The sequence below is a fragment of the Trachemys scripta genome, chromosome 1, assembly GCF_013100865.1.
Source record: "Trachemys scripta elegans isolate TJP31775 chromosome 1, CAS_Tse_1.0, whole genome shotgun sequence".
Lineage (NCBI taxonomy): Eukaryota > Metazoa > Chordata > Testudines > Emydidae > Trachemys > Trachemys scripta.
Window position 1 is genome coordinate 155,191,637 of NC_048298.1, and position 12,921 is coordinate 155,204,557.

General features: G+C 40.7%; 1 protein-coding gene across 6 annotated transcripts in view; it reads left to right on the top strand.

Moving 5' to 3' along the window:
* ALCAM (activated leukocyte cell adhesion molecule) overlaps positions 1-12,921 on the top strand; it is a 161,280-nt gene that overhangs the window by 108,924 nt on the left and 39,435 nt on the right. For all 6 annotated transcript variants that reach the window (XM_034790452.1, XM_034790437.1, XM_034790444.1 and 3 more), the window contains exons 2-3: positions 8,628-8,728; positions 11,693-11,912. In XM_034790452.1, the coding sequence (XP_034646343.1) occupies positions 8,628-8,728; positions 11,693-11,912 (321 nt within the window). The remainder of the gene's footprint in view (positions 1-8,627; positions 8,729-11,692; positions 11,913-12,921) is intronic.

The window sequence follows — 12,921 nt, forward strand, 5'->3', positions numbered from 1 at the left end:
GTCTTGCTTACAACACTCCTGCTAATATATGCACAATGATGTTTGCTTTTTTGGAACAGTGCTCCACTGTTCACTCATATTTAGCTTGTGATTCACTGACTCCCAGATCCCTTTCTGCAGTATCCTTCCTAGGCAGTCATTTCACATTTTTGGTGTGTGCAACTGATTGTTCCTTCTTAAATAGAGTACTTTGCATTTCGAATTTCATCCTATTTACTTCAGACCATTTCTCCAGTTTGTCCAGATCATTTTGAATTTTAATCCTAGCCTCCAAAGCACTTGCAACCCCTCCCAGCTTGGTATTGTCTGCAAACTCTGTAAGTGTACTCTCTAGGCCATTATCTAAATCACTGATGAAGATATTGAAGAGAACCAAACTCAGAACTGATCCCTGCGGGACTCCAGTCATTATGCCCTTCCAGCTTGACTGTGATCCACTGATAACTACTCTCAGGGAATGGTTTTCCAACCAGTTCTGAACCTATCTTATAGTAGCTCCATCTAGGTTGTATTTCCCTAGTTTGTTTGAGAAGGTCATGTGAGACAGTATCAAAAGCTTTACTAAAGTCAAGGTATACCACATCTACTGCTTCCCCCTCTTCTCCCCTTCCACCCCCCAAATTAAGCTGACTGGTCTGTAATTCCCTGGGTTGTCCTAATTTCCCTTTATATAGATGGGCACTATATTTTCCCTTTTCCAGTCTTCTGGAATCTCTCCCATCTTCCATGACTTTTCAAAGATAATCGCTAATGGCTCCGATATCTCCTCAGTCAGCTCCTTGAGTATTCTAGGATGTATTTCATCAGGCCCTGGTGTCCTGAAGATATCTAGCATCTCTAAGTAATTTTTAACTTGTTCTTTCCCTATTTTAGCCTCTGATCCTACCTTATTTTCACTGGCATTCACTATGCTAGATGTCCAATAGCTACTAAACTTTTTGGTGAAAAGTGAAACAAAAAAGTCATTTAACACTTCTGCCATTTCCACATTTCCTGTTATTGTTTTTCCCCGTTCATTTCCTACCCTGTCCTTGGTCTTCCTCTTGCTTCTAATATATTTTGTAGAATGTTTTCTTGTTACCCTTTATGTCTCTAGCTAGCTTAATCTCATTTTGTGCCTTGGCCTTTCTAATTTTGTCCCTACATATGTATCTGCAGTCTCCCTAGGGCTCATCAAGGAAAAAAGATGAAAAGATACCTGTTGCTATTTCACCGCTGAGACTGAACTGCTTAATAAAATATTTACAGCAAGCAAGCATCTCCTTCTCCTCTCCTGCTGCACCATTGCCACTACACAGACACACAAATTAATCTGGACTGCCCAAAGGGGCATTAAATGTGCAATCAAAACTTGTGCAGAGATTGGGATTCTTAGACCTGGTAGAAATTTTGGAACCAGATGCTCTGTGTGTATCTTCGGATATGGAGATGCTGGTTAATTTACCTCTTCTGAGTAGCAGGGACAAAGTACAGCGCAAAAAAAAAAACCACAACCGTGCTGCTCTCTATTAATGAGACTTAATTCTTTAGGTCATAGAAAATTAATAGCAGTAGCTGCACTGAATTTCCCAGGAACAAAATATCACCAACCAGAAATTATGCATGAAAACACAAAACAGCTTTCTTTGTGTACACAAAATACAAAACCAATTCAAAGGGAGCAGATTTTCAGCAACAGCCTCCTTTTTTGCACCCCCGTTACTTGGGCTCTCTTTATTTCAGGCTCAAAACATGGGGTTTTCTTGTTCATTTACTGCCATGGTATTTTAAAAAAAAAAATCTTTGAGAGCAAATCCGAGTAGTGGCACAGTATCTCTAAACTTTGTATTGTTAAGGCAGGCTGTCACGACCAAAAGTTTCCATTGCATCAGTTAGGATTGCCAACTTTCTAACCGCACAAAACCAAACACCCTAGCCCCGCCCCTTCCCCGAGGCCCCGACCCCTGCTCACTACTTTCCCCTTCTTTCGGTGGCTCGCTGTCTCCCACCCTCATCACTTTTACTGGGCAGGGGCTTGGGGTGTGGGAGGGGGTACGGACTCTGGGCAGTGAATGAGTGGTTTGGGGTACAGGAGGGGCCTCCAGGTTTTGCGGGGGCTCAGGCCTGGGGCAGGAGTGGGTGGGCTCTGGGCTGGGATTGGGGATAAGGGGTTTGGGGTTCAGGAGGGGGCTCTGGGTTTGGGGGGCTCAGGGCTGGGGCAGGGGGTTGGGGTGCAGGCTTACCTCCGGCAGCTCCCGGTCAGTGGCGCAGCGGGGCTTAGGCATTTAGCCTGCCTGTCCTGGCACTGCACCCCAGAAGCAGCTAGCAAGTCCGGTGCTAGTAGGTGGGGGGGGGAAGCAGGAGGCTCCACGTGCTGCTCTTGCCCACTGCCCCCTAGCTCCCGGCCAATGGGAGTGTGGAGCTGGCTATCGGGGTGAGGGCAGTATGTGGAGCCCCATGTCCCCCGCCTAGGAACCGGACATGTGCTTCCGGAGCGCAGCGTGGTGCAAGGACAGGTAGGGACTAGCCTGCCTTAGATCCACTGCACCACCAACCGGAGCCGCCAGGGTCCCTTTTTGACTGGGTGTTCCGGTTGAAAACCGGACACCTGGTCACCCTAACTTCAGTAGATACAATTAAAGCGGTATTGTGAAGTGAGGTAGTGAGCCTGTAGTTGTGATGACAGTGTTTTCCTGAGCACTGTGCAGTTGCTATTTTAGGCAAAATAACTTGACTGTATTTGTGATTTCAAACACTTTTTACATTTTAAAATGCATGCAAATGGTATATTTCTGTTAAAACTTTCTCCAAAAGTTGTTTCTCTTAGATGCTAAAAAACAGGATTTTGATGCAAAAACACTCAACACTTCAAGGGGGAGAGAAGGGGGAAATCAGGCCACAATTCACATGCTTTCCATAATTTCTGTGGTCATCCCCTTTAATGTGTAACAAATATATCTGTTCTTAAAGTCTGACATTCTGTCTGTGCCTGCACCATGACCTGCAATGAAGTTACTGCTGAATTTGTGAAATCATAATTGCCGTAGTCTAGATTTTGACTAGGGCTATGCAAGTGCTAGTGTCCACACAAGGAACTAGGGGAGTAATAACCTCCCAGCCCCATAACCTTTGTGTGGGCTTACCAGCCCTTGGGTGCTGCCATAGAGAAATAAATGGATGTCACATGGCCACTTACTTTTCACTAGAGCAGGTAGTTGGTGAGAGACAAGGAATAGATGCTCTGCCATTCCCACGTGCCAGCCAAGCTGGTACAGAAGGTGTCAGAACTTGTTAAGGTGTCAGCCAATTGCCACCTTTATTTATGAAGTGGGAAGAAGGGAAGAGTTTGTGCTTTGAGACACCCCTCCGACAGTGCCTCCTGAGGCTACTCCTTTTCTCCCCTATCCAGGCCTATGTAGAAAGGCACAAACTAGCCTGACTCTATTGTCCCAACCAAAGCATGGTGACTTCACTGCCGTATCATAGAGGGAAAAACTGACCTAGGAGATAACTAGGTTTGTTTAAATCTGTTTGTAAGGATTCAGTCAAAGTAGGCTAAGTAAGCACTTTGAGCTAGATTTGGATCTTGGTTATACAGTACAGGTATAATTCCGCGAGTTCAGAGGAGATACTCCCAACTTGCACCAACAAATGAGATCAGAATATGCCAGTTGCATTATTTGTAAAGGTTTCACTATATATGTCCTCACTTCAAGGACATGTTTGTTATCATTTAGAGTCCTTGCAGGGCTGCAGAGGGGTGTTTAAGAAGTGCCTTGTGTGGCCATAAAAAGGTTCCTTACCAATCCTACTTGCTCTTGCTTCCCCAACCCCCTCCCTCCAGAGGTGAAACAGTTGCAGGGCCTTGACCACACCATACCAGGCTGTGGAGCAATTTGCTACATATTTGGATTGTGGTTTTTTTCCTCCTTAAGTAAACTGGAAAGTTGCCTGGAAAAATGGTAAGGGTGATTTTTTTATACTGCAAAGTGTCAATTTATTAATCCTCCCCCTTTTTTTTTTTTGCTCCCCCCATGTGTCTTACAAATATATCCACTAACACAGAAGAGAAACGTCAAAATATGTCTTTTTCACATGTAGTTTTCTAAAATAGTTTTGCAGGGATTTCTCTAATTCCTGTTATGAGTGTTTGTAGTGATTTTGCTAGTTTGCATTGTAGAATTCTTTTATGCATCCTTTGCTGCAATTTTTTTTGGGGGGGGGGGTGAGAATTTTGCAGAAGGATCTCTCATATTTTGTTCAATTGCAGTTTCTCTGTGTTTAAACACAAATGTAGTTTTGTTATGCACAATTGCCTACGAAACTGGATAATTTGAGTTTAGTCTGAATTTGCTATACAAGAGATTGCCTTAGTCTTCAAACTATCTTATTTTAGCCATCTCAAGGGAACTGGTATGTGACTTCTGATTTCAGACAAAATCGTCCAAACTTTCATTTTAGCAGACCATTCATTGATTACATACTCTGAATTTTATAGACCTAAATAATCTCCATAAGCATTTTCAGTCACACTCCCAAAGCTCCTGAAGCTGCTTGTTGAGTGTTTTGTAGTATATGCTTGTTACCGTAGCAACTTACAGAAGTTGATATAATTGTCTGAGAGTGAACAAAAAAGGAACAACAATGAGAGTCCCACAGGGATATTTTTTTTCCATGATGGCACTAAGTATACATTAGCAGAACAAGCAAATCTCCTTCTTTTCGATCTAAAATGCTGTCATGTCTAATAATTTAAAATGCCTGTTTGACTTGAGCTTGAACTAGTTTATATACCAAATAGTTTGCTTCTTATTTACATAAGAGCAAGGCTCTTTTGTTGCTTTTTATTCTTGAGGAAAAGAACTTAAAGGGGAGTTTTCTTGCTGTTTAACAGAAACTAAGATTAGAATTGTAAATATAAAATTTAAAACTACACCATCCTTCCACCCATCCCAAACCAATTCTTTAGAGCAGGGTAAGGTAGATTCTCTCCCCCCCCCCCCCCTTTTCTACTTTTGATTGTTTCCAACAGTATTTCTGAATGCATGAAATATTGGACTTTGTTTGTAAATTAAGAGTTTATTTTTTTTTTGTAACTTTTAAGTTTACATTTCTTTAGCACCATCTAGTGGATCAAATGCTGTCTCTCTTAATTTAGAAAATAGCACTTGAACTTAATCAAACTGTATAGCAGATTACAACACGCTCTAAGAAGACTGTTTTTTATTTTAAAATATGGCCGATTATATTTAAATTAAGTATGTGACCATATAACAGAAGCAGATGATTAGCAACAGCTTGGTTAAAAAGGAATATTGTTAAGCTAGAACTCTTAGGATGAGAACAAATATAACAGCCTATTATATTTATCTTAAACTCTCTCCCTCCCCCCCCCCCCGCCCCCCCCCCGGCCAGGCTCTCAATCCCAACTTGATTGATTCTCTTCTGCCTGTTTTGTCTTGTCGTTTACATTGTAAGCATTTTGGAGAAGGGATTTTCACTTACAGTATTTTTGTATAACACTGTGATGAGTTAGGGAATATATGTACAGCTTTTAAATTCTGTTGGATAGTGAGGGGGCACTTTGTCAGATTGCGGACTCCATTTTGAATGGGTTAGTTTGCCTTCTCCATTGTCCTTTTACCTCCATCTTGGACAGAAATTCCAAGGGGGAGCAGCATAGGGATAACAATAAAGGGTCATTAATGTAAATACTCTCCCATTGAAATAGAAACACCCTAGATAGTAGGCTCAGCCTTGCACAGAACCACCAGTCATCCTAGGTGGGCTGGTAACTCAGTAACTGATCACCAAGCAGGGGATTTTGACCACCTGATGAGGCTGTTAAGGGAATCATCTGATAAGAGGGCTAGAAGTTATAAAAGAAAGGGTCCCTCAGCAATCACTTAACAGAGAGAGTTTACGAAGAGAGCAGAGATTCCATGTCCTGGATGAGATTGCAGGTGAACAGTGGAGAGAGGATGGGATATTGGACTACACAGAGTATTCTGACCTATGTATATCACTGTGTGTTAATTTATCTAGATCTCTGCATATCTGTGTGCTAAGTAAAGAGAATATTGTATCTAAAATCCTGTGCAAAGTTTGTCTGTTGGCTTGCACTATAAACCAGAAGGCACACACTTCTGGTGGGTTTCTGGAGAATGTGCAAGTGCTGCTGAGGAGTCTTGGGAGAGACATTAATTTTCAGGGCTGTGGCAATTGGATCGAGAATGTCCCTGGTACCAAGAGAGGTGTCAGACATGAGGCATGAACCTGGAGTGTGGGCCTAGAGGCCCAAAGCCAGGAATAGTGCCTAAACTCTGCCCAGCCCCAGCAAGCTAAAGTATTTGGGATTCAGCATTTGTTTCACCTCAGAGCAGTCTGGTGAGTGTCCTGCCGTGGAGCTCAACCACATCTGTGACAAGCACCTGTCACAACCGGGATCCAGTCTGACTGTGGCTTTTAGGAGTTACCACAATATTAAATGTTCAGTACTAGCAACAGTAGTAATAATAAACTCAGGCAAAACCCTCATTTAAAAACAGTCAGTCTGCCTGAGTGTAAACTGGGTAAGAACTTCAGTATTTGACCTTTCAGAATATATATTTTATTTTAACTATCCACCTAACTGAGGTGAGGGCACATCCCTAACCAGGATGTACACATGGCAGGCGGAGTGTCGGCCAATTCCAAGTACCATTCCAGACCCCTGGAGAGTACTCCTCTGGTCCAGAGATCTGTACTTTGGGAGAGGGTAAGTCAGGGGATAAGTACACCATGAACATCATCTGGCCTAGGCAAAGCGTGATGAATCTGATGAGAAATTAATGCAGCCGGTGGATGTATGACCTTCTTGTGCAGCCCTGGATATGCCATCAGCTCCCTCTTGCTCCTTAAATAAGGTCCTGGTTCAGCAGCAAGTTGGGGGAAATCTTTGATTGTGCAGCTCCAGTGAAGCCATGCTGGCTTGGCATTGAAGAAGGGAAGTAAAGGGTCCCCAGGCCTGTATGTAGGCACAGGACCACTCTCCAATGGCTGTGATTTCTGGCAGAAGCCCCAAATCCATAGGTGTGGTGGAGGTCATATTTCAGGGCAACTGCATCTGTATTACCCCTCTGAGGTCCAGCAAGGGCAACCACTCTCAGGCTTCCTCCTCCCCGGTTGTCGTCTTCCTCCATCTTGACCAGAATATTTTCTGGCTGCACAGCTCCCTGCTTATACTGTGAATTCCCCAGGAAGGGAATACACCTAAGCAGGCCTGCTTTAGTATTCTCCTCAGAGACATTAAATAGTGAAATTGCCACAGTTAAGTTACACACTGCTCTTTCTAACTGATCACATTTATTCTTAAGTAAAAGTCTTATGCGAAAAATCTATTAAACAATAAAATAAAAATAAAAAACCCACACTCCCTGATGCCAACAAGGACTATGGCAGTGAACAGGTTCTCAAATCCCACCTGAGGTTTTCCTGAGGGATGTAGATTTTTCACACCCCTGGGCGACATAGAAATACCAAAGTAAGTGTGTAGTGTAGGCCTGGGGTTTAAATTTAATTTGCTAAGATTTAAATTAATTCTGTAAGGTTCATGAAATTGCCATGCCTGACACAGAGGGCAAACCCCATCCTCATTCAGTGCAGAGGAACAATCTGGGAAGAATATTGAGGAAAGACTTGCTAAGGCTGTTTTCCCCCTAGACTTCTGTTCTGTGAGTTTTTTCCATGGGAGGGGGTGACGTAGGCTTGTGTAGTTTGTTTTGTAAAATTGATTTATAAAAATAGTAGCAAAGCAAAACTGTATTAGTAACAACAGCGCTACTATTAATATATTAGGTTGTTAAATTAAAACTGAAATACTTCTAAAAGTGTTTCTTCTTTTTGCATTCCATTCATTTTAGACAATGAAACTATAATGGTCAATTTCACTTTGAAATTCCCATGCACTAGCACTATTGTGCTTGGGTTACTTTGTCTAAACCATCTGCTAGAGAGACAAGGTGGGTGTGGTAATACCTTTTATTGGACCAACTTCTGTTGGTCCGAGAGAGACAAGCTTTCAAACCAGAAAGAGCTCTTCTTCAGGCCTGGGAAAATGGCACGGCAAAATAAAAGGTGGAACAGATTGTTTAGCATAAGTAGTGAAGAACAAGTAATATCCTGGGTTTGACACAGCTACAGCTGTACTGCATAATACCAAAGGTATTAAGTTTATTTTGATTCTAGGCTGTCCTTATTTTGATATTGTGTTGCAACATATGCCCTGCAGACTGAACTGGCTGAGTTTTCAGATGGGAAAGATAAACATGTTTGTTCAGTTTTAAGGCAACAAGGCTTGATACAAGATAGCAGCCAGTGTCCATAGCCTTTTTTATATGGTCTTCTCCCTGAAAGGGTTAAGTTCTGTTCTCAGAATCCACATGGCTTCCATTAACTGCAGTAGGAAATCTGAGTGCATAAAGCCCATGAATAATTACCTAAACATATTTAACGTACTTAATCCTATTTTGTTAAAAACATTCACGGATGAATCCCTATGCTAGAAAATAACACAATACAGTAAGACACACTCTTTTAACCTTAAACCAAATAGTAACTAGCACCTTGGAATTCCAATAAAACACTTACCATTCCTTTCTCTCTCATAGGCCTTGGATTGTACACAGTAAATGCAGTATATGGAGATACCATTGTTATGCCTTGTTCTCAAGGAGTACCTAATGACCTGATGTTTGGAAAATGGAAATATGTGAGTATGGCTTACCTTGAACTTAATTATTGCTAGTATAAGTATATTTTTTGTGAATAGAAGTGCAGATTCAAATGTACATAATTCCACTATTCTGCTACCAAGTACAGTTGGAGGTTGGTAGAATGTGTCTCAAATGTGCAAGAGAAATAATTATTAGAATTAGGGCATTCTGTCAAGCCACATTAAAAACATGCCCTGTTGCCTCACTCTTATTGCAAAAAAAGCCATATTTGCACATTTGAATTTTCCTAAAGCAGGAAGTGTTTTATCCTCATGAAAAGGATCCCCAAGTTGGCAACTACTGCATGCTGTTCCATGCTTCGCTGTATTTTTGCATGCTGCAAAGGGCAAAGTGAGCCTTACGGAGACCTGGGTTCTGTTTCCCTGTGCAGCTAATGGTGTGCAAAGAATGTGCCAGAAGCACAGTAGAAAAAAGTTAATGCTGCCTTGACTCACTCCATTGATTTGTATTGGAAACACCACAGAATACACAGTGAACTTCACTATTCTTAGTAAATGTCACTTCGTAGTTCGTCATATACCACTGAAAGCTTAAAAAAATAAACAGCACAAGCGTACATAGCAGCATTGAAACCGTATGCAGTAATTAATTAATATGAATGGACAAACCAGTTATGATAAACATTATCCCCTTTCAGCTCTCTCTAACTGAAGTCAAAATTAACATTTTCCATATTTCTGAAGAGCCTATTTAAGCATCTCCCCTGATTATGATCTCCATTTCCAAAGCTGTCCTCTCACTTCCCAAAACCAAAATGTTATCTGCATTGGCAGGTGTTTTGAGCAGTGGAGGTCTCATTTGTTAAGGGCTGACTTAGTTCCCAGATCTCTTGCTCTGGCAGAGAATTTCTATTCCAAATTTTGCTTGCTCATTAATCTAATTCTTTCTTTTGGTGGTGGCCAAATGGTCCATCTTTGTGCAACAAATCTGCCACTTTAAAATTTAAAAGGACTTGGAGTAAACTGCAGTATCGTGAAATTGCATCTTCTGGACAAGATGCCATCATTTCCATGAAGATAACAATTCTTGCAGGAAGAAGGGCGGAATCTCAAGGGCACCAGAATTTTCAAAGCCACCTCTGCATTTTGGGATGTAAATTGCAGAGTCCTGTGGAGCATGTTTGCTTAGAGGGGAGGGTTAAAATACTTAAAATAAGCCTACAAAAGATGGCCAGAATTTTGTTGAAAACTCCCTTCCTTCCTTCTTTCCGGGCTTTTTTCTAGAAAGGCAGTTGCTGCACTTGGTGAACTTGCAAAACTATTTTCGAGAGAGAGAAATCTGGCTCTCTTCCCCCAACACCCAACCCCATTGCACCAGGAATAGTTACTAATCAACAGTGGAGAAAAAATTTAGAAGTTGCTGATTGCTTTAGATCTGTCACACCTTTCCTAAACCACCACCACCAAGGTCCAGGGGTAGGTGACATATGTTGTGTATAATAATTTGTACAACTGTAACCAGCTAAGATTTTTAACATGCTAATTACTGCCAAAATATATTCCATGTAACCCCCTGCTCCCTGGCCTCCTAGCATGCCAATGATTTTGTTTGTTTTTCATCTTTTGTAAGACATTTTCCTTTCATTGGAAGGAAGAACACCCTTGTCAATTTCTGGACATGTCATAGACTTCTTATTTTATAGACTGAGAGGAGATTTCAGTTTCTACTGTAATATTCTCGGGGTAGCCCTTCCAGGTCCCTGGTATGGACTTCAGAACACTCAGAGAAGAGTCTGTCTCCAGAGAATCTACCGGAGATTTTACTTTGACTTTGGTGCATGCTAGGGCAGAACATTTGTGATGTGTGAATATTCATGCATTGCTGACAGGAACAACAAAGTTCACAAGCACTGTGCTATCAATTCTTGGTGCTTTGATTTAAGGAGATCTCTGTTTCCTGGAACATCCATAACATGAAGAATAGTCTTTCCCTTTGCTTTTATGTAAAGGAGGGGAGGGGAAAACAAATCTTGCAAAACACAGCCTGCAGTTCTACCTCTTATGAATATTAACTTTCTCTATGGCAGCTCCATGTAAAGTTCTCCTTTGATATTTTCCATTTTTTTATAGTAACTGCATACTGATTAAAGTAAGGAGGATGTCTAGAAACTACTTTACAAGTTATCCTAAAACACATAAATAATCTTTTATCGTAGGGATATTCCCATGCTTAGAGACTTCTGGATGCTTTAACAAAAAGAAACTAAAAACTAATTTAGAATAAAATGGGCAATTTTGCCTGATTAAATCCCAGGTGGGGAACTATATTTGAACATCCCTGACAAACAATACAAAATACTTAAAAAAAATAATAGCCTAAAGAACAGGGCTTTGGAGCGGAGCCCGGAACTGGAGTACAGAGCAGCTCCAGAGCAGTGGAGCTGCAGGTTTTTGCCTGGAGCTGGAGCGGAGCCGGAGCACAGCTCCAAAGCCCTGCTAAAAAAAGCAACTGAAATCTTGAGTCTAACTTTGGATGCCTCTGATATTTTATATACCTTTGGTATGTGGAAATGCAGCTAATTCCACAGCCACCAGCCTTTGTCACTGAAAGCCCTTCCTCATTCCATTTCAGTATTGTATCATGGAATGGTAATCCATTCCAGTGCAACCAGTCTAACACCCAGTATGCTATGTAGCACAACAGACTGTCCTTCAAATGACAGATCTTATCACTCTTTGTACTTCTCTAGTATTGGATCAATTGATTGTACGGCAACTGGAGAATACCCCATCCTCTTCTCCCCGCCCCCCCAAAAATCAAAACAAAAATTCTAATCCTATGAATTATGTCTGTTGCCATCATTTTTAACTACATATTGGCTGAATAGCAGGCACCCATTGCAGATCTTGGAGCACTTCTAAATAAGTCTGTGTTTATGGAAAATGAAGCATTTATTTACTTATTTATTTAGATAATTTAATTTTATTTATTTATTTTAGGAAACGGCAAACAACTCTCCAGTATTTATTGCCTTCAGGTCAACAACAAAAAAACAAGTTCAATATGATGACGTAGCCGAATACAAAGGCAGATTGAGCCTCTCAGAAAATTATACCTTATCCATCAAAAATGCAAGGATCAGTGATGAAAGAAGATTTGTATGTATGCTAGTAACTGAGGACAACGTGTATGAAGAGCCTACAGTAGTCAAGGTGTTCAGTAAGTAACAGCTAGCATAGCTACTAATATGGATCTCCAATTAGGGAATTGCTGTTAAAAGAAAAATGAAAGCAAAAAGAGTAAAAAAATATTAAGCAGAATCAAAGACTAACATTAGCAGTTTTCTGCAATAAAAAAGCGTAATCTGTCTGTAGCATTTGTGTAACAGGACTCTCTGTAGTCTTAGTCTGCCAGTTCTGAACAAGAGGAATTTCAGAGCTTGATAATGAATCAATTGTATGCATAGGCTACATCATTTTGCCCATAAAATGAAAAATGTAAAAATAAGACTGATGGGAAAATTTTCACTTACTCTGTAAGTGAACTTTTGTGGGGTTGGGGGAAGTGTTAATTGATATGTTGGAAACATTTGATGGTAGTATGTGAGTTTAAAGAAATGTATTTAAATGTCCTCAAGAACCTGGCACACGCAGATAACGAAACTTAAAATAAAGGCTTAAAAACAGGATACTAGCCAAAACTCATATTTTTCTCCCCTCTTGAAATGTCAGCAACAAAGGTGTATTAGCTTTATGACTTAAGGCTTGACACCATAAACCTTACAATTGAAAACATCTGTCTAAGATTTTCAAAAGTAACTAGTGATTCTGGGTTGATAAATTTTTCAGAGTCCAGGATTTTCACAGACAAGTTGCTTGGTAATTTTTGAAATTCAGGCCCCTTTAGGATTCCTGACATAAAACGTAAAAATTGAGACAGCCAGCATGACTAATCACTACTGAAAATCTTGTCTGTAGCATTTCCTACTGTGAGTAGACTCTCAGAACACAGTGGGTTTCTGCTCCATACCCAACCTTTAAAATTTACTTTTGCTTCCTTGCCTTTGTGCACTCAAGATGCATGTTTAAATACAATTTACACAAAGTAACTCTGTTGTCAGGAAAAGTTGAAAAGTTAATAACAATATCAAAAAGATGACAGTTTGGCTCAAAGAAAATACATAATTCACCAAATGTAATGATAATTTTATAACTCAAGCAGGAAGAAG